Below are 20910 nucleotides of genomic sequence, written 5' to 3' on the forward strand. Positions count from 1 at the left end.
TTTGATTGCTACCGGTGTTTGGTGAGCTCTGTGTGATGCCGAATTTTTGCTATATTCGCAGACCACAGCGAAATGAGTGCCAACGTCGGTCAATGAGCCAAGACGGCATTTATGGCTTGCGATGCGGCTCCCAAAGGCCAGTGCTCATGTCTTACTGCACCTTGAACTTCCAAGTGGAGGTCAATGAGACCTGTATTACCCTCAATATCCGATTTCTGGGCATCGGGAGTAGCAAAGAGTGTTGGTGCAGATGCTATTATCATGGACTGCACTGACACGAGAGAATTACCGCTTACTTATTGCGTCTTGAATGTATAGATGCATCATGACAATAGCATTTGGAATTGCAACGTTTTTTTTTCGGCAAACTACTGGCCGTCGAAAAAAATGATTTAATGTCGTCTACAATGCTATGGCGCGCGCTTGCCAATCCAAGAAGAAGAAAACCGGCTAACCTTTCTTTTTCCTGGGTTTTTTTATTCAAATATCCGATTGATCATGCTACAACCCCTTGCCGTGCAGTAGCGGCTCTGTGCCGCGAATGAGATGATGTTGTGAGACAGCTTTGTCACAACCACTCGGCACTGCATGCACAGTACAGATTATTGAAGTCACCATCAGGTAATGAGACAACCGCCTCACTCACAGACAGCCCCCTCTCCGATAACGCTGTACGTCTGACCCAACAATCAACCCAGCATTGCGAATATACTCAACGTGGCATATGTATTGAAGGAGCGGGGCTGGGCTGAAATGAGACAACTGCATCACTCCAGACATCTGGGCCATAAGACAGCACCCGTTCCGACAACGCTACGGGTATACTGATAATGAAACAAACAACTCAGCATTACATACGGATACTTCGTAAGGAGTACTCCGTACTCTGTACACATTCTAGCATTGTCGGATCCGACTCGGGCTGAGATGAGACAGTTTTCCCGATGCCTTGGACGTAAGACAACTCCCTCTCCGATAACGCCTCGGGTCGTAAGAATACAGAAACCGCATGGCAGAAAATAACAGGTCAGAGTGGAGGTTCTGCTCCGTCCACAGAGCGGTCTAGCCGTGGATCGACCAATGCAGGTCACTTCCCGGATCAGCGATCCGCAGCGAGGGCTATCCGTATACTATGATTGAAAATGTTGGTGGCCAGATTCTACGCTTTGTCTTGGAGCTTCAAAGCTAGCTGGCCGGGCAGATCCAAACTCCCGCCGGCAGATCATTTTGACAAGTGTTTATAAGATTAATTTTGATATTTTGGCAGTATTTGTTTCACGTGCAGTTTCTCATCAACACTTTAAAGCAGTGAGGCACAGAAGCGTAGGTCTTTTTCCAGCGTCGAGAATAGAAATTTCCACCACGTTTTGCGTCGACTATAGGCATCCTTTGTAAAAATCAGCAATCCAATATCAACGGCACCAATGACGGCCACAGAAGACTACGAAACCACGAACCGTGCCGCATGGGACGAACGCGTTCCATTTGTACGTCCCATGGCTTCGGAGATTATGATACCAACTGACCACCTGAAAGCATGTCGCCTCCTCGGAGTACCAAGTCGAGGATTACATTTCCGATCCTAATTTTATCGGCAACGTGGTTCAGTTCGACCGTCCATTCCTCGGCGACATCACTGGGTTTCACTGCGTGCACCTGCAGTGCCACATCGGAACCGACGCGCTCAGCCTCGCTCGCCTCGGTGCCGCGTCCGTGACCGGCCTCGACTTTTCCGGCGAGGCCGTCACTGCGGCGCGCAGACTCGCCGACGCAACGGCCGGCAGCGGCGGCGAAAAACTCAAATTCGTGCAGAGCTCTGTCCAGCAAGCATGGACGGTCCTGCCGCGCGACGCATTCGAGCTCGTCTTTGTCAGCATCGGCTCCCTGTGCTACATTCCCAAGATCAAGGAATGGGCACGGGTCGTGTCCGGGCTTCTGAAACAGGGCGGGCGGCTGTTCGTCCGCGACTTTCACCCGGTGCTGCTGTCGCTCGGCGACGGGAAGCCGGACGAGATGGTGATTGACTTTCCGTACTTTGAGCGCGAGGAGCCCATGATCATGGATAGGCAGGGAACCTACGTCGAGTGGGGAGACTACGTCTTCACCTCGACCAGGCGTGCAGTGTTCAACCACGGGATCGGGGAGATTGTGCAGGCGCTGCTGGATGTAGGCATGCGGCTGACGATGCTGAAGGAACATCAGAGTGCACCGTTGATGGGCTCGCAACCAGAACTAGAAGCGGACGCAGGAGGTGAGTTGCCAGGTTCAACAGACACAATGGGCGCGGAGCTGACGTCTTCACAGGAGAGTATTCCATGAAAAATCGACCTTGGCGATTACCCCTTTCTTATACGCTACTCGCCGTCAAAGAATAAGCGAACCTGTGGATTTTTGTTCTACCTCGCAGGTAGGCTAAAATATTCATATCCCAGGTCAAACAAATCGACTCAATATCAATCGTATTCGTTTTGGTTAGTATCATCTTCTAATAGACGCCAGTTAGTACATGGTGCTCCTCCGCCTCGCGCGCGTGTAGCGTCACTTTGTGTGCATGGAATGTCATGGCCCATTCGCTCTTATGCCGAGAAGCAGATGCATGAATGTCTCGGTAACGTGATACTAACATGACCATCACACCATGTGTCTAGCTAGGATCAAAGTGTATTTGCCTCTGTATCGTATAAGCTAATCACTTCAGTGAATGCCCTCTGTCACCATGCCCTGCGCATTGGGCACACCAACCAGAATAACCCCTCGTGGAACCAAAACATCCTTTACTTTCATGCATCCAAACACATTAACTTCCTTAATCTTGGGGCAGGCTCGAAATATACTGCCAAGAATAAAATCTGTCACCTCCTCACAAAAGCTAATCTCCAATGACCGCAGCTCCGGATACAGTGCATTCTCATTGAAGACCTCTTCGAAAGCCTCGCGCGAGATGTGCCGGCAAGCATGGACATTGAGATGCCTGATTTTTGGTCCCGAATGCGCCATCAGTGCCTTGAATCCTTGGCTGCAGAGGCCTAAATTCTCCGGGTTCTCGCGGGGGTGGGCAGCGTCGACTTGCCGACATTTTTGAAGGTCAATAAACGGCACCTCGGGGTTCTCCCACGCAGTAAACAGGTTCACGAAGCCTTCATCAGTCATTGCTTCGCTATCTGTAATTCGAAGCTTAGTCAGAGCGCGACAGTGGCTGTGAATCGCCTCCAAGACTTCGTCTCCCGCATCTGGAAAAATTTTCAAGGACAAGGTCTGCAGATTCGCTCCGATACCAGCAATGCATTCGGTTAAGGCTGCTGATGTGATTTCATGATGGACTTGAAGGCCAAGATGCTCGAGCGATTTGAGGGCTCCAATTGCCTTGACACCTTTGCTCGTGAGTTTCTGGTTATTTTCTACCTTGAGCCGCTGCAGCTGTAGGCAATGTTTTTGAAGCTCAGCAATGCTGTCATCTCCAAAGTGCAGGTCCGTGTAGTACACATGAAGCCTTCGAAGTCGAGCACCCTTTGCAGCAATGAACTCGTGCCATTTAGCTTCGCTCAATAGATTCGCACCATGAAGGTAGAATGTCTCCAGGCAGGTATCGCGTGAGAGTAGGTAATCCATGACTTCGTCCTTGAATTGGATTGCGCATCGTACTTTGAAGTGGCGCAACTTTGTTGCCACTTGAAAGATTCTGATGAGGTCATCTTCTCCGAGCTTGGCGCCGTCGTAGATGTGCAGCACATCAGTATTTGGTTGGACAAAAAGCGGTAGTGTCTCTGGTTTGAGCAGTCTACGCTTTGAGAAGATGCGCCCAATCTTGTCGATGAGGTGCTCCGGCAGGTCGCCTAAGCTTGAGGCCATGCCCACATTCTTTGCCAATGTTTGTACACAGAGTGTGGCCAGACTCTTGGTTCCTACATCACCGTCGAGGATTCGGCTTTGTGTGGTTCGCCGGGCGCCAATTCCACCCGTTTGCTTGCGAGGTTTCTTTTTCGGCCTGTGCTCTTCTCGCTCTTTGGCTATCTCACGGCCACAAGGGGCACATAAGAGGCCTCCGTTTGGTCCTGTGACGGAGTATGGGGTGACAGTGAAGCGCTTTTCACAGATTTCGCAGTTGTCCATTTGGCCGGGCAGTGGTGCATGGCTTTGTTCAAAAATGGCGCGCGCCAAGTCATCTTCATCTTCATCATCACCGGCGTGCTTCTTACGTCTCTTGAATGATTTGCTGGCCTTGATCTTTTCAATAGCCTTTTGCTCTTCTTTTTGCTTTTGGGTGGCTTTGTTGCCTCCAGGAGCACGTCGACTTGCCGTAGTGCTCGACTCCGCTACCGCGGACGAATCACCGTTTTCGCGAGCCTGATTAGCTGCAGCTTGTCGACGAGAATCAGCCTCATCACGAATCTGTCTTGCTGAGATGTTATGCGACTGCGATATGTTAGTGATCTTTGTCCTGTGGTCAATCTGTAGCAGCTCACTTACAGCTAAGAAATCCGTCAAAGCCGATTGACTATTTCTGTTAGCAAATTGGATGGCATGTAAGGGCCGCTGCAAATGACGCACGGTCCGGTGATATTTCTTGTCCGCCTTGGAGAATTATTCGGGTCGGCGTCATCGCCACCACTGGGGGCCGATCGCCTCCGTACCCTGCCAGGCGGTTAGTACTCTTTGGTTGCGGAGATGGCACTGGAAACTGACATTTCAAGAGACTGCTTGTTCTTGATTTCTTCCAATTGAAAAATGAATACGGTGTCTCTGGCGTGTCGGAAGAAGACGTGTGCGCAACGAGTGAAGAGTGGGAATATTTTCAATGGCGGTTGACGGCTGCACAGTGGCGTTCATGCATCTGACACAGCCCAGTGCAAACGCCGCCGCGTGTCAAGTACTGATTCGCGGTTCTAACACGGTGTCACGTGAGACACTAAAACATTCCAGTCGACTCGCACTGTGTGTCTTCACCTTCAGCCGCGAGATATTGCAGAGCTTCGTGACGGGACACTGTGCGCCGTACCTGACGCACTGGCTCTTTAGCTTTTTTGGCCCCACAAGCTAAGTCGTGTAAAGAGGTTTCGCGGTGCACCCAACCGAAGTCGTCATTATCGGCACTGTGCTGGGGAGTAAGTCAGTCACGGAGGCAGCGAAAAAAGCAACGAAGCCACCGTTATTCACACTCGCCTATGGCACGCACGGCTCAATCAATACATTCATCATCACTTTTGATTTTATTTAGGCCATGTCTTTTTGAAACAACTGCATTGAATCGGTCGCTTTACTTTGAGTGCCAATCTGCATCAGAATAGACGCTATTCGCCACCCAGGTGAATACATCGAGCCGCCCTGGCGGATAGTCTCGATCAAAGCTTCGCACCCAGGCCCCAGGCATCGGCATCCCCTGAATTTCGATGTCGTAATTTTCTAATCTGGCTTTTACATTTCTTTCTATTACAAGAATAACGCAATATGCCGCGCGGTCGGCCATCAGGTGGTACACCCACCCCAGTATCTGGTCAGTGAAGTAACACGCACTCTATATTTCAAACTCTGTTAATCATGTCTTTTTCTGCTGCAGCTGGCAATAGCACTAGGCGATCTGCTAGATCATCTCTCCTGGCAAGCAACAATTCTTCACCCGCGCCATCAGTCGCGAGCTCGGCACCCAGCAGAAGAATGACACGCCTCAGTCGCAGTGCTACGCAAGCAGCTCCCAGCGAAACTGTTTCATCCGTCGCAACCCCGACAGATCTCACCTCAGACGAGGGGAGCGACTTCACCCCTGCTACCAGCATAATGCCTACACCCTTGTTCAACGATGCTGGGAACTCCGACGACAAGCGGACATCATTTGTTATTGAAGTGCCCACAGCGCAAAGCCGTGCGGACCAAGAACGTGCATTGCGCACGAGCAGCCTGTCTCTCAATGCAAAAGGCAAGCGCCGTGCTGATCTTGTCGAAGACTCAGACGATGACGGTGCCTTCTCTGATGAGTCTCCAGACGCCAAAGTGGCCCGAAGACTCCAACAAGAAGAATATGCCGAGGCCCATTCTTGGAGTCAAATTGAACCAAGAGATTTTCACGAAAGCACCAACCTAGGTGGTTCGATCCCAAATCCCATGTCACGCAGGCTACCAAAGAGGGAGCGGGCCAACACAACTTCCAGTGGCCCGAGCCGTCACGCAAAAAAGAGCAGAGTGGTTTCAGATTCGGAAGACAGTCCGCTCTCGGATATCAATATGGACGCGGAAATCGCGGCCGCTGCTGCTTTTGATGACGGCACTGCGGTTGAAGATCAGCAAGATGTCTCCATTGAAGTCTCCGACTCGGATGAGCTCAGCGATCTCGACGACTCGGCATTTGCAATCACCAGCGATGACGAACCTTTATCCAAGTTCAAAGGAAAACAGCGAATTGTCTCTGCTCCAAAAGCTGGCTCGTCTAGTCGTCCGAAGAAGCCTTGGAAGTCTCACGGTGCGAGTAATGTAGACGTCATCAGTATCCCTAGCGATGACTCTGATGGTTCATACCAGTCAGACGCTTCGGAAATCGAAAATCTTGACGAAGAGACGGCCCTGGATGGACAGACTGAACTCCGACGAATCACTGCCTCTCGCAAAGCTTACAGACGCGGAAACAAGCGCCGAGTCCAATCGGAGCGAGAGCGTCTCGAAGCCCAACATCCGGAACTTCAGAACATGTGGACCGACCTGGAAAAGATGCCAGAAATCAATGCGGGCATGGCGCAACAGCCTTCGACTATTTCGCGTCGTCTCAAGCCCTTCCAGCTTGAAGGTCTTGCTTGGATGAAGGAGATGGAGAAGCAGGAGTGGGGTGGCGGTCTTCTTGGCGACGAAATGGGGCTTGGAAAGACGATCCAGGCCGTGTCGCTTATCATGTCTGACTATCCTGCCAAACAGCCCAGTCTGGTGTTGGTGCCACCAGTTGCTTTGATGCAGTGGCAGTCGGAAATTAAATCGTACACTGACAGCACACTGAAGACGTTTGTATTTCACGGCACAAATGTCAAGACAAAGGGTATGCAAGTCAAAGACTTGAAAAAGTACGATGTGATTATGATGTCGTATAACAGCTTGGAGTCTATTTACCGGAAGCAAGAGCGTGGTTTCAAGCGCAAGGATGGGCTTTACAAAGAAGAAAGTGTGATTCATGCTATCAACTTTCATCGCATCATTCTTGACGAAGCCCATTGCATCAAGACACGAACAACAATGACAGCAAAGGCATGTTTTGCTCTCAAGACCAAATATCGCTGGTGCTTGACTGGAACCCCGCTCCAAAACAGAATCGGCGAGTTCTTTTCTCTCATAAGATTTCTCAACATTAAGCCCTTCGCATCCTACCTGTGCAAACAGTGCCCTTGCTCTACTCTGGAGTGGAGCATGAACGAAGACCATCGATGTCACAAATGTGGCCACGGTGGCATGCAGCACGTATCGGTCTTCAACCAGGAACTTCTCAACCCGATCCAGAAGTTTGGCAACTTTGGCCCGGGCCGCGAGGCTTTCCGAAAGCTTCGGCTGATGACGAACCGCATCATGCTGCGCCGTCTCAAGAAGGACCACACCAATGCCATGGAGCTTCCCGTCAAGGAAGTCTTTGTCAATCGTCAATTTTTTGGCGAGGAAGAAAACGACTTTGCGAGTAGCATCATGACAAACGGCCAACGCAAGTTTGATACCTACGTTCATCAAGGTGTTTTGCTCAACAATTACGCCAACATCTTTGGTCTCATCATGCAGATGCGTCAGGTCGCCGATCATCCCGATTTGATCCTGAAGAAGAACGCAGAGGGCGGGCAGAATGTGCTGATCTGTTGCATCTGCGACGAGTCGGCCGAGGATACGGTGCGCAGCCGCTGCAAGCACGACTTTTGCCGGGCATGCGTGTCGAGCTACATCCACTCCACCGATGAGCCGGACTGTCCGCGCTGCCACATTCCGCTGTCCATCGATCTAGAGCAACCAGAGATTGAGCAGGACCAGTCCATGGTGAAGAAGTCGTCCATTATCAATCGTATCAAGATGGAGAATTGGACGTCGTCTTCCAAGATTGAACTGCTCGTACACGAGCTGCACAAGCTGCGATCAGACAATGCCTCACACAAGTCCATCATCTTTTCGCAATTCACGACGATGCTTCAGCTTGTGGAGTGGCGTCTGCGCCGTGCGGGCATCACGACGGTCATGCTCGACGGCAGCATGACACCAGCGCAGCGTCAGGCGTCGATTGAGCATTTCATGAACAATGTGGACGTGGAGTGCTTTCTCGTGTCCCTCAAAGCGGGTGGCGTAGCGCTCAACTTGACAGAAGCCTCGCGCGTCTTCATTGTCGACCCGTAAGTCGATCCCCCGTACAAACAATACACAGCTGTTCTTGTGCATCTCAACTAACCCTTTTTATTTTGCGACCGGATAGATGGTGGAACCCGGCAGCAGAGTGGCAATCGGCAGACCGATGCCACCGCATCGGGCAGACGCGGCCGTGCACGATTACGCGGCTGTGCATCGAGGACTCGGTGGAGAGTCGTATGGTGCTGATCCAGGAGAAGAAGACGAGCATGATTCACTCTACGGTAAATGGCGACGACAAGGCTATGGAATCGCTGACCCCCGAGGATATGCAATTCTTGTTCCGCGGTAGCTAAGATGTTGGCGGCCGTGGCGTGTGATGACTTTACAGAGGATACCCTATAGCGGGATGGAAAGGGAGAATACGAGCATGGAGTTTGAAGGAGAATACGTCTTTTTTTTTTGTCCTTGGTTTTTTAGTAACCCATTATGATATACTAGCTTTGAGGCATGTGAAATGACGAAATGTATGACTTGCTTCGTTGTTATGTGTTCTCTCTCTGTTTTTTTTCCGCCCCTTGTTGGTGCATGTTGAGGTGCGTATCAGTACCCAAATATCTGCCTCTACTGTCCACCTACCCTCCAGCTTCCTACTAAAGTAAGAGCTCAGTAGCGCCTGCCTCTGCACTCGGGCAGTGCTCTGCAAACAACTCACTAACCATATCAAAGGGAAAAAGATAGAGACAGACACGCACAGATTTGGATTTTGAACAACGTGATTTTAGTAATTCCTCACCAGTGGTCAACTTGTCACCTGCCAATTGCAATTTGTACATTCAATTGCTTTATATTATTTGATTTGCTAATTTCTCTCTCATGTAGAAACAAGGGGGTTCAACAATCAGCAAGGTAAAAAAAAGGAGCATTTTTTGCTCGTAAAAGAATGCGCAACTACAATGATCGTCTAGATTCGTCTAGATTATTTCCCCGAGGGGGGACAACCAACATTTGGCAGGATGCCTGTCCTGTTCTGTCCAGTTTACATGCCAACGAGGGCATTGACGGCGGGCTCAGAAGAGACGTAAATGACGTCGTGGGCGTTGGAAAAGCCGTTGAACTGGGTGGCGGAGCACTTGGTGTAGGCGCCCATTTCCTCAAAGTAAAGCCAGTCGCCAACGTCAACGAGGTGGGAAAAGTGGGTGCTCTCGGTGATGCGGTCGATGCCGTCGCAGGTAGGACCCCAGACCGAGTATTCGATGCCGTCAACTGCGGGGCCGGCGAGAGCGGTGTCGTAGACAGTCTCGCCGTTGCGGCGCAGGACCTTGGCAATAGGGTGCTGGTGGTCAAACATGATGTTGGAAAAGTTGCCGTAGACACCGTCATTGATGTAAATCATGTACGAGGTGGCGGCGGCAGCGGCAGGATCCTCAACGGTGCGGCGGGCAATAACGTTGCAGGCAATGGTAAAGGCCGAAGCGACATAGTAGCGGCCGGGCTCGGCAATGATTTCAACGTTGCTGCTGGCGGGAAAGAGCTCGTCGAGGGCGGCGCTGAGGACGGCAGCGTTGACTTCAAAGGTGGCGCCGGAGAAGCCGCCGCCGACGTCGAGGGTGCGGAGGTGGAAGCCGTGGTTGGCAGCCTGCTGGAAGACGACGTGGGCGTCCTTGACGGCGTGGTAGTAGGCCATGGGGTCCGAGGAGCCGGAGCCGACGTGGAAGCTGACGCCGACGACGTTGAGACGGAGCTCCTTGGCGAGGGCGAGAAGGGTGTCGGTGGTGTCCATGGGGGCACCAAACTTCATGCTGAGGCGACAGGCGGAGGAGGTGTCGTCGGTGATGATGCGAAGGTAAAGTTCGGCGTCGGGGAAGTGCTTGGCAATCTTGTAGAGCTCGTCGGTGTTGTCAAAGGTCATCTGGCGGACGCCGGCAGCCTTGACATAGCGGACGTACGAGTTGGTCTTGCATGGCTGGGCATAGATGATGCGGTCGGGGGAGCAGCCCATGGCGAGGACCTGGTCAATCTCGGTCTTGGAGGCACAGTCGAAGCCGGTGCCGAGGGCAGCGAGGAGACGGAGGACCATGGGGTCAGGGTTGCATTTGACGGCTAGAATTTGGAGGTTAGCGATGGATGTGGAGGGAGGAGAACAAGAAGAAAAGAAAACATACCATAAAAAGGACAGACGCGAGGGAGATTCTTCTTCCAGCGCAGGTGCTGACGGTAGACGTGGCCGAGATCAGCGACGAAAAAAGTGTCCTCGTCGCCGGGATCACAGAGCTCGTGGTCAATGGCCTCGACGCGGCGGGCGAAGGCGTTGCCAATGAGCTGCTTGGCGAGGGCGGGGCCGTCGGGGGAGGCAAGCGAGGGGGCGGGGAGCCTCTTGGCTAAAAATTGAGATTGGTGAATTGGGTCGACATGGTGGTCAAAGATGGCCGTAGTCATGGTCATATCCCAAGATTTGATTGACTGTGGGATGATTCAACAAAACTCGTTGAAAATAAAATAAGAAGGCCGAAGAAAAAAGGCTCGTTAGGGTGGTCGAAGGATGTAACAAACGTTTCCTTCAGCGGACTGGCGAGGCCTCCTCGACTCTTCCTCGGTAGGAGGAAGAACCTCAGAACTCCTCCTATGCGGCAGCTGATGGGATTGGTGGGAGGACGGGGGAGGAAGTTGATGATCCAAATCACCAGGCGTCAAGAGAGGCGAGCGGTTCAAGTTATAGGCAGCGGCAGGCGGGGTGTGGAGGAGGAATGGCGTTGATGATGTGAGTAGGCTTGCGAGCGCAGAAATCTTTGTCGGAGAAGTGGAGGACGGCCTGGGGAGCCGTGGCGGAAGTGGTGCCTTTTGAGTCAAACCCAAAGGCTAAGGCGAGAGTCGCGAGGAGGAGTGAGATTTATAGAAATTGAGGACCGAGGGCAAGCTTGGTCGTGGTGGGAGAATTTTGTACCTCTGTTGTTGTGTAAGGAGAGAGAGGGAGATAGTTGGTCAGCGGTCAAGTTTTTTTTCTGATTCGTGGATATGTGGAGTCATGACGCATGTGTTTGATGGGGGAGGCGATGGGAAAGGCAGAATTGGGCATGGACAACATTTGAGCGAGAAAAAAAAAAGGGGGGAAACGGCAAAGGTAAGCCGAAGATGTAACAGTCTGGAGGAGAGATTGTGTCAAGAGGCCGGGCTCATGATTGTGGTGGTGGTGGTGGTGGTTTGGCCGTGCGGGTTGTCGTGAACGGGTGTGCGTGGCAGAGGAGTGGTGGAGGAGGGGGGGGGGGGGGGTACGCTCTGTTTGCGTAGATGGGATGCGCCATTTGTCGGCCAAAGGGGGAAGTTGAAGACTAACCGTGCGGGAATTTGGCAAAGACGGACGGTTTGACAGGTTGAGAGAGTGAGCAACAGCTAGAACGGAAGCGGAAGCGTAATTGGGGGAACGGTGGTGCAATATAATGTTGCGAGGACACGGTTGTTGTTGTGTTGAAGGAGTAGGAAAAAAAAAAGAGGCGCAAAAGGTGGGAGAGGAGACGAATGAGTACTCCGTACCGGGGCTAGGTACCTAAGTAGGCTGTCGGTAGGTACCTTGGTAGGTACCGCGAGTTGTGGCTATGGTGCCATATCAGTAAGTAGGTAAGTAGTTTGTGGGCAGAATCGGAATCAAATTTTCGATACTGTTTTTCCTACATTGATTTTCGGACTGATTGCTTCTTTGTTCTTTCCCTTTACGTTTTCCATTTATTTTCTTGCTTTTTTTTTTTTTTTACTTTTTTTTCCCCTTCAGGTCAGGCTGGCTGGGCTGGGTTGCCCACCTACGCAGCTGTCGGACTGAATGGCCGATGACTGGCCGGCTGATGACAGGTACTTGCACAGGTACCTACCTAAGTAGCTGGCTGATGGTTGGCTAGCCCAGGAACGCCATCTAGACTGAGTTTTGGACCTACAGGGACGAGAGAGTGGCTGGCTGGCTGTGTCTGGCTGTATTGGTATTGGCGGCCTGCTGTCTGCACCCAACTGCCGACCTAAGTATCGGGTACATATAGGTCCAAGTATCTCGGCGCACAGGTTGCCACTCTCAAGAACACACACACACGCCTTGCTTCCTGCAACGGCAGACATGCCCTTGGCGAGGAGAGATGGAGCAAATAGAAAAAAAAGACACTACCTGGCTGTCTATTGATTAAGTACTATGCTGGCATTTTCACTAAAAATTTATCTACAATGACTACATCGCATTTTGTGGCGGATGAGGGCAAGTACAATGTGCGAGTGTCACGGAGGGCTTATTCTGCCTCTCACTCTCTCGCTCTGAATGGCCCAAAATCCAATGCCAGGGCCAAAACTACCTAAAATTGCAAAGCCTTTTTTTTTTCAACCACTCACATGCCGCCGTTGTCGAAAAACGTTCGGCTGCAACAAGTCTCGCCAGCCACACGCACGGCTTTATTGTACTCAGTATTGCATGTTTTATCTTATTATTTTTATTTTTTTTTTGCTCACAAGTAGTCACTACTTACACTGCCTCTGACACACACAGCCATCACATACAACCATCATCACCACACCCTCACATACCATGCGCCCAAACGGCAACGCCGTCCTACTTGATTATCCGTACCTCAATCTCCCCCGCGGCCCAACATGGAACGTATTCGCCTTACTCGTGCCTCGCTAATAGTAGCATCGCCTTTCCCACACCCTTGATGAACCGTTTCCGAGACACACGCACGCATGCATCTCCTACCTCTCCCCGGCCCGCGAGCTTCGCCTTCTCTCACCACCGCCAAGTCGATGCAAGGCGTCTTCGTCACAATCGGACCCAGAGTCAATCAACCACTATGCGCGAAATACCAATACTGGTAGAGCAGACGTGCATGCTCACTCGTGCAATGGTCCCCTCTTTGTCATTTGCGAGCCTCGCTCTAACTACCTAGCTCTAGCTCTGTACCCGTTTGCCATACTTTGTAGACACTCCTCTTCCTCCTCCTTTCCTGCTCTTCGCCTCGCTCCAGCCATACTCTTCCCCTCCTCCCACGCCAGCATACAAGACACCAAGACCAAAAGCCACCCCTCTCTTCCACCATACTCTCTATACTCAAACGCCCCTCGTCCATCTTGGCCTCACCACCCCACACACCGACACACCATCATCATCTCGCCCTCCCCCCCTATTATCAGTACTGAGTAACCACAGAGTAGTATGTGCAGGCCTCGCTTCGCCGGATGCCCCATCCGACCGCACGAGAGACTGAAACAGGTGCTTCCAGCACATCACTTGCAGACTTGCATCCACCCCGCGGGGTCACTTTATATGCACGAATTCACTCACAAGCTAACTTACAGCCGCCCCTTTCAAGAAACGAAGCACCCAGTGCACTCTCGTCCAAGTACTCAGTACCTACTTTAGCTTCTAACCTCTGACAACTCGATGACTGCAGCCCCGAGTCGTCGAACCAGTTCAGTTCAGTACAGTACGACTGCCCCCATCGGTCCCGATGCGCGCGAGACGCCTGGCAGCATGTCGGCCCAAAAGTCGTCTTCACCTGATGAAAGGCTAAGGATGCATCCGTGGACGACAAGGACTTCCGCGGGATCCTGACCCCAAGCTCCCGACTAGCAAAAAATACCTTGGCCAAAAAGCTTAGCCTTTGGCAAGACGCACGCAATAATGCTACCCAACGACATGACCTATACAAGCACACGCACGTACAAACGCACACGCACACGTACACGCATACAAATACGTACACAACATACACACACATACACACACACACTCGCCTGTCAAGCAATCCCATCGCACCGACGACTTTGCTCTGGCTCTCGGAAAAATAAATTTTGCCTGTGCGCTACAGACTGGTTCCGACTTTGATTCCTGACCTGCTGGTAGCCATCCATATTTGGCCCCTCACCCCTCCCCCCTCCCACCGGCGGCCCAAGACCCAGCCAAGCGCCACCACGTCCCGATGCCGTCCAGCCGAAGACGCTTGGCGATCTGCGCCCCCCCTCCCCCGACTGAATCGTGGCTCGATGCAACCCCAAGTTATCTTCCCTGACCGACGGAAAACCAATGGCGGCACGTCTAAACAAAAACTGTCATGGATTGTTTTTTTTTTTGGCACCGGGTCTCGCACTCAACTCGCGCTCTTCTCGCACTCTTCTTCCCCCCCTCCCCCCGGTCGCGTGGCTTGTCGAGTATGCACTTCTACAATAAGCTTACCTATATCGAGAAACGCCACGCAGGAAGAGAGCCATGACGAAGTTCAACGATGCTCCTCCGTAGCCGTAGCCGCAGGTTCATCCTCACTCAAGTCTGGTTGAATAGCCTCAATCGTACTCTTTTCGCGTGGCCTCATTCTCACCATGTTGACTACACACACACACACACCTGACAACCAAACGCTGGTCCGTGGTTCTAAACCCCCTCCGTCCCCGTCTCTGACAATTACAGTTGCCTACAAATGCGCCGGCCTAGAGGGAGCCGAGCACGCCATGTCGCCTCACCTCGAAGAAACACCTCGGCCATCGCAGAGACTTGACAGCTTTGCCTGCGACATTGCGACATGCCAACATAACCTGCTGCCATGCCTCCAAAAATAGCCTTTCGTCCATCGGCACCCTGTATCCGAACAAACAGGCCCCGCCCTCCCCCCTTCTCTCTCCCTCTTTCCATCGAAACAAACAAAAACGGCACATCGCCCCCGGCATAAAACGCACAGACGCTGTCCGGCATCCTGGTCCGATCGAGTCTGCCAGAGAAAGAAAGCTTGGACCTCGTTTTGCTTTGCACTCCCTCCTCTCTCACGCGACAGCTTGTCGTTCTTCATTCCCGGGAAGGGGGGGGGGGGAGGGTGTCAGTGTTTGGTTTGGTTTGCAACCGGACCAACCGGCGCCGAGAAAGAAATCACGCACGTCTGGTCTGGCATGCCTGGGCCGATTTGCTCACTGCAGGCCAAAGAAGAAAAAAAAAAGGGCCCAAAACGCCCATGTGGTCTCATTCCAGCCTGGGACCCTTCTTTTTTTTGTTGCTGTCCTCTTTGAGGGGCCCCAAGCGTTGCTGCCATGTGTTTTTGCGATCGGCCAGTTTTGGCCAAGTTGGTAGTATAGAGCAGGCTGTGACACGAACCATATCAACTAATACCTCATACTGACAACAAGCTCGAGCTCCTGGCAGCCAATGGTGTAAACCGAGGACGAGAATGGAAAAAACAAGATTAAGAAAAACGAAAAACGGACAGAAAAAAGTCTCATATTACAAGCCCAACTAACAAAATGTACTTGCCACAATCATGCATTTCACAACGTCGAGGCCAAGTATCTCAACTGTCACTATCCATCCACACAGCCTCCTCCCTCACTCTAGTTACCTCCTCCATCCCTTTCCAAACACAGCCTCGGACCGCCTCCAAACGTATTCGTCATCCATCCGCGAGCTCGTTTCCATGGCCCGTCGTCGCCCTGCCTCCTTTTCCTCCTCTCGGCTTCGGTTCCCTCCTCTCGGCCTCATTTGATTCTCGAAGAGCTCTCGCTTACAACGCCACACGGCCCTCTTCTTTTCCTGTTTTCTTCTTCTTCTTCTTTTCCCGCTGCCTCCTCCTGCTCCTCCTCCTCATACTCTCACCGGGCAACCTCCCATGCCATGTATGCAATGCATGTACTCTGTTCTTTAGTCCGGTAATCCAAAGGCTCAGCGACCCCGGCTCTGAGAGAACGAGCGATTTTTCCCTGCCTGCTTCCCACTCTCTCTCTTTCCTCTCTCCTCCGGCGAGACTTTCGGCTCCCAGCACCTCCAGTGACCATCCTTCCTCACTCCCCTTCCCTTCCCTCCCCTCCGTCTCTCCCCCTTATTCCCTCTCGGCTCTCTCATGTCCTCCTCCTCCGCCTCCTCCGAAAAAAAGAAGGAGGCCTCCCCCGTCCCGCCAGCCCTTACGAGCCAAGCAGGTCTCCAGTCTCTATGCCCCCCTCCCCCCTTCCAGGTGCCCACTTCTCGCCAAACCCGTCTTGGGGCTGCTTGCTGACCCAACGAGAGGTCAACTCAGCCCGCCACCAAGAACGAGGTTCAGAGTGAAAGTTGGTGAACCAAGAAGGAGAGTGGGTAAAGGCGGAGAGAGAAAGATGAAAGAGAGCCTTGTGGTAAAGGATAGGAGAGAAATGAGTTCGGAAAAAAAAAGAAAATAAAAGAAGAAACAGTTACCATAGTAAGCAACCAAAAGACCGTTCATCCCTGGGGAAAAGAAGAAAAAAAGAAAGAAGAAGGTCAGGCAGGAAAACTCGTCTTTTGCTCTTGCGTTGCTCTGTGGCCTCACTGCCATGGATGACGGGAGACAAGAAACAAGATTGTCTTGTTTGCTTTGCTCCCCATCGACAGAAAGGCGTATCGTATCTGAACGCGTCACATTACCCTTGCTCTCTCTCTCTCTCTCTCCCCCTGTCTTTCTCTCAAACACACATGCACAAACACACATCCATCACTTGTACAGTAGCATTCTGTCGAGTACTCGTCGACATGGTGAGAAGAGTCGTGAATTTCTCCAAAAGTCTATGCCAGAATATTACCTCTATAATGTACACACGTGGCTTCTTCTTCTTCTTCTTTTCTTTTTTGGTCATGTTCGTACATCTTTCCGCGCAGTCTGGGCTGCCTCGACTTTCCCGAGCGTCTGCTGATACACGGCGGCCTGATTTGTCCCATCTCTCTTGCCATTCCTATCGTACACTGTCAGACCTGCAATGAGAGAAAAGTCACTCTGCACCGCCCGGCACGTTCATCTCCTCCACCGCCCAGCTGTCGTCGACCCAGGCCTTCTTCTCGCCTAGAAACGACACGCGCTCGTCGCCCCGCTCGACTGCGCGCGCGAGATACCGGTCCGCGACCGCCCGCACCTGTTCGCGTGTAACGTCGAGTAGCTGCGCGCGCTTCGCCTGGCGCATGTCCTCGGTGACGCCAGACAGGAATCGGCCCATGCCCTCTTCGTTGACCGCCTTGGGCGCGTCGACCGACTGGAATACGGAAATCTTGGCCTCCTCGAGGTCGCGGTCGCTCCACGCCTTGTCCGCCGCCCACCGCCCGGCGTCACGCATGATGCGCATCGTATTCTGCGGGTTCGGGTCGCGGTACGAGTAGAATCCGAACAGCCCGTCAAGCGCCTTGGCGTACGCGCCGCCGCCGTACGCGCCACCCTTTTCGCGGATCTCGTGATGCAGGTGCTTGTGCGTGAGCATCTGCGACAGGATCTGGAGCGGCGCGCCGTCTGGGTGCGTGTACGATGCGGTCCGCACGGACAGGCCGCCGTAGTAGACCTGGTACGGGAGCGGGAAGAAGGTCTTCTTCGTCTTGGGGAGGGTCAGTACGCCGCCGGCCGTTTGTGGCAGCGGGGGCTGCAGGCCCCGAGTAAACGTCTGCAAGGACGTGAGGTTGCCGGCGACGCTCTCGGTGCCGCAGGTCACGGCGGCGCGGAGCCTGCCCGAGGAGAGTGCGAGCTGCTGAATCTGCTTCAGCTTGGCAATCACGTCTTGCAGCTGGTCCGACTCTGGCCGACCTGCCAGCGAGGTGATAAGTTTCACCTGCGAGAGGCCCGCGACCTGCTGGCGGAGCCAGGCAGCTCGCGTTAGGCCAGACTCGGCGTGGTTCATGGCGAAGCGGTGGCCCGACGAGGCGATGTCGTTGACAACACCGTCGGCGGACGCCTGCAGCAGCTGGCGGATGCGCAGCGCCGCCTCGGGGCTGTCAAAGTTGGTGTCCAGGACCAGCGTGCGCAGCAGCTCAAACATGACGGGAACGTTGCGGTCCAGCGCCATGCCGGTAAAGATGATGCCCTCGTGCGCTTCCTCAAAGTTGGTCGGTGACGGCGTCGAGTGGTATCCGACAGAGATGCCACCAGTCTTGAGCTTGATGAGATCCTCCAGCTGTTCCATGGTCTTGTCCTTGGTTCCCAGGCGCATGATGCTATCGGTGAAGAGTGGAATGAGCTGGCGCAGGTCATCTGACAGACCTTCGATTGTGTTAATGGCACGGAAGTAGGTTAAGCCGTTGGTGGGGGCCTCGCGCCACTGGATAGAAACACCCTCATTCATCTCATCGCGCACTGTGATGCGGTCGATGCTTCGGGGGATATCTTTGACGTATACAGTAGGCAGGCAGCCGAGGTCTTCCGTGGTTGTCTTGTTCTGCTCCACCAGTAGATTCTGCTCCTGCTCCTCAAAGGCTGTGCGTGCTTGTTCCTCACCACCGGCTTTTTTGACCGCGTCAGCTATCTTGCCTGCCAAACGCTCTTTTTCCTCGTTCGCTAGTTCCTCTCCAAAGGTAGCCGAGGGCGTCATGGTAAATGTGAGCGTGTTTTCATTAAGAAGATACTTTTCAATGAGTCCCTCTAGGTAGCCGCCTTCCGCCAGTTTCGTTTGGAAGCCGGTAATTGTGTCGTTCCAGGCCAAGGAGTCGAATGGATCGACACCGTTGAACCACTTGGGCTTTAACCTATTGAGCATGGAGAAGCCAAAGTTCGATGTCTTGTGCTTCAAAGACAGCTCCAGCTGGTGTAGAGAGCCGTCAATCTTGCCCTGATCGAATCCGTTATCGCGGACATGGCGTAGAATCTCTTGGACCTTGTCTTTGAGCTTGGGTACGTCCGCTTCTTGCACGCCAGTGAGACCGATGGAGAAGATGCCTCGCCTGGCAGAACTGTCATAGCCAGAGTTGGGACTCCAGTCGGCGCCCATGCCAGTCTCGACAAGGCCACGGTACAGTGGTGAGCCGTAACCATCCATCAATAGGCTCGACAGAAGAGCAAGCGAAAACGATTCCAGCACATCAGTGGTATCTCCCATGACCCAGGAGACCGAGGTCTTGTATTGACGATCCGGATCAACTAGAGGGTCAAATGGGCCTGCTAATGTAATATCCTTGGGTCCAGAGAGCACAATCGGTTCGTGAATCTGTTTGTCGGCTTGAATTTTTTCGAACGCTTGCAAACGCGCGTCGATGTCTTGCAAGTGATCAGCCAGCGGCATATCGCCATATGTAAACAGCTTTGCATTGCTGGGGTGGTAGTGCTCAGCGTGGAAATCCTTCAGCTGCTGATACGTCAAGTCAGTTATCTTTTGCGGGTCGCCGCCAGAGTTGTTGATGTCGGGGAAGATGTGGTCCTGGAATCGAATATAGTACAGGTAACCGGCGTCGGACATTTGACCCTTCATCTCATTGTAGACGACACCTTTGAAAACGAGCTTCTTGCTCTCCTCATCCGTGGCCAGCGGGTTCTCTGGTCCGATGCGCCAGCCTTCTTGCGTAAAGTCGGATTCTTTTAGTAGAGGATGCAGCGTCGAGTCGAGGTAGACGGACATCAGGTTCTTAAAGTCCTGGGCGTTGGTTGTGGCGAAAGGGTAAAATGTGTGGTCTGATGCCGTAAATGCATTCATGAAATTCGATAAGGTTCGTGGAAGCATCTTGAAGAAGGGGTCGCGAATGGGATACCTATCTGTCTGTCAGCACTATGCGACGCCTGCTTCTCCGTTTGCGCACTCACTTTTCGCTACCACAGAGCGTCGTGTGCTCCAGGATGTGGGGAATTCCCGTGTCATTTGGGGGGTTCGTTTTGAATCCAATGGAGAAAACATTATTGCTATCTTCGCGCGCAATATGAAGATAGTCGGCGCCCGTCTTGTCGTGCTGAAGGTGTAGCGCCGTGAGCTCGAGCTCCGGGACATGTTTGGACCGGACGAGCGTGAATCCGTGGAGTTTGGAGCCAGGCTTGGGGTACTGTGACAATTCTGTCACGGCCTTGCGGGCCGCGTTGCGCAACATGGTGAATCAAATCAGTGCAGCGCTGCTAAACGGAAATCAAACGAAGACAGATAGAGCAAATGAGCGGTTGAAGATTGACGGCGTCTGGTACTTGAAATTTGAAGGTATGGGCCGGGGACGTCATTTTGCCGTTAGTCAGCAATTCATCGCCGCTTTAAGGGGAGTGAATAGAGCATTGGCAAGATCTGAAAGGGGTGTGAACAGTGATCAAAGAATGATATATGATGTTTCATATTAACAATTCCGGAAAGATTTCCTTGCAAAAGAATTCTTTTTGATCATTCTGTTCGAGGAGGAAAAATTGGACTTCTTGCATCTTGCATATTTTATTACCCTCACTGATCGTTGTTAGCTAGCCTAGTAGCCAACGGCTTGACAGCTTGGCCTAGCAAGTTTAGTAGTTTCAAAAAGTCTAGCCAACGCAATGAATTATTCAATGAAGACTGCTCGATAAGGAAAACATGTATGCATTAACTAATGAATGAGTGAGATGCATGTATAGAGTTGTCTAATGAGGATCGGGAGTTACAAAAGTGACAGGACAACTGATGACTTATAGCAGCGGGTCGGGGTCCCGTTTGAGTGGCACATCAATGCACCACCCAACCGCTGGCACCGGCTCTCTTACTGGCAAGTCCACTTGAGGCACTAGCCAAAGCTGTGCATCACAGAGTGGAAAACTACGCCGTCCACACCCATTGTCTGCCCAGCCAACGAGTCTTCGGCGGTAGCCTGCAGCAAACATCTTTACTAGATCCCTGCGTCTCGAATATATCACTTAGAGCCGACTGACCTTGACTCGCCTGCAGCTGCACGGCCTCTGCTGCTCCGCTCGACTC

At 52.5% G+C, this 20910-nt stretch overlaps 5 protein-coding genes across 5 annotated transcripts; 2 read left to right on the top strand and 3 right to left on the bottom strand.

Annotated features, from left to right (window-relative positions):
* Window positions 1-1424: 1424 nt before the first annotated feature.
* Window positions 1425-2375, top strand: V2A60_008358 (class I SAM-dependent methyltransferase; the record flags this gene model as incomplete). Its single annotated transcript, XM_083259631.1, has 3 exons — window positions 1425-1487; window positions 1537-2251; window positions 2305-2375. 3 exons carry the CDS (start codon window positions 1425-1427, stop codon window positions 2373-2375), a joined length of 849 nt encoding a protein of 282 aa, XP_083115757.1.
* A 319-nt stretch (window positions 2376-2694) lies between these two features.
* V2A60_008359 (uncharacterized protein) lies at window positions 2695-4685 on the bottom strand (the record flags this gene model as incomplete). Its single annotated transcript, XM_083259632.1, has 3 exons — window positions 2695-4413; window positions 4468-4495; window positions 4651-4685. 3 exons carry the CDS (start codon window positions 4683-4685, stop codon window positions 2695-2697), a joined length of 1782 nt encoding a protein of 593 aa, XP_083115758.1.
* A 967-nt stretch (window positions 4686-5652) lies between these two features.
* V2A60_008360 (SNF2 family N-terminal domain-containing protein) lies at window positions 5653-8645 on the top strand (the record flags this gene model as incomplete). The annotated part of the gene is made up of 2 exons (XM_083259633.1): window positions 5653-8336; window positions 8417-8645. The coding sequence occupies 2 exons, from the start codon at window positions 5653-5655 to the stop codon at window positions 8643-8645; spliced, it is 2913 nt and encodes a 970-aa protein (XP_083115759.1).
* Window positions 8646-9328: 683 nt separating this feature from the next.
* Window positions 9329-10728, bottom strand: V2A60_008361 (pyridoxal-dependent decarboxylase; the record flags this gene model as incomplete). The annotated part of the gene is made up of 2 exons (XM_083259634.1): window positions 9329-10392; window positions 10455-10728. 2 exons carry the CDS (start codon window positions 10726-10728, stop codon window positions 9329-9331), a joined length of 1338 nt encoding a protein of 445 aa, XP_083115760.1.
* A 6285-nt stretch (window positions 10729-17013) lies between these two features.
* V2A60_008362 (pitrilysin family metalloprotease) lies at window positions 17014-20071 on the bottom strand (the record flags this gene model as incomplete). Its single annotated transcript, XM_083259635.1, has 2 exons — window positions 17014-19741; window positions 19794-20071. The coding sequence occupies 2 exons, from the start codon at window positions 20069-20071 to the stop codon at window positions 17014-17016; spliced, it is 3006 nt and encodes a 1001-aa protein (XP_083115761.1).
* Window positions 20072-20910: the final 839 nt, after the last annotated feature.

Source organism: Cordyceps javanica, chromosome 5 (genome assembly GCF_051103115.1).
Source record: "Cordyceps javanica chromosome 5, complete sequence".
Lineage (NCBI taxonomy): Eukaryota > Fungi > Ascomycota > Sordariomycetes > Hypocreales > Cordycipitaceae > Cordyceps > Cordyceps javanica.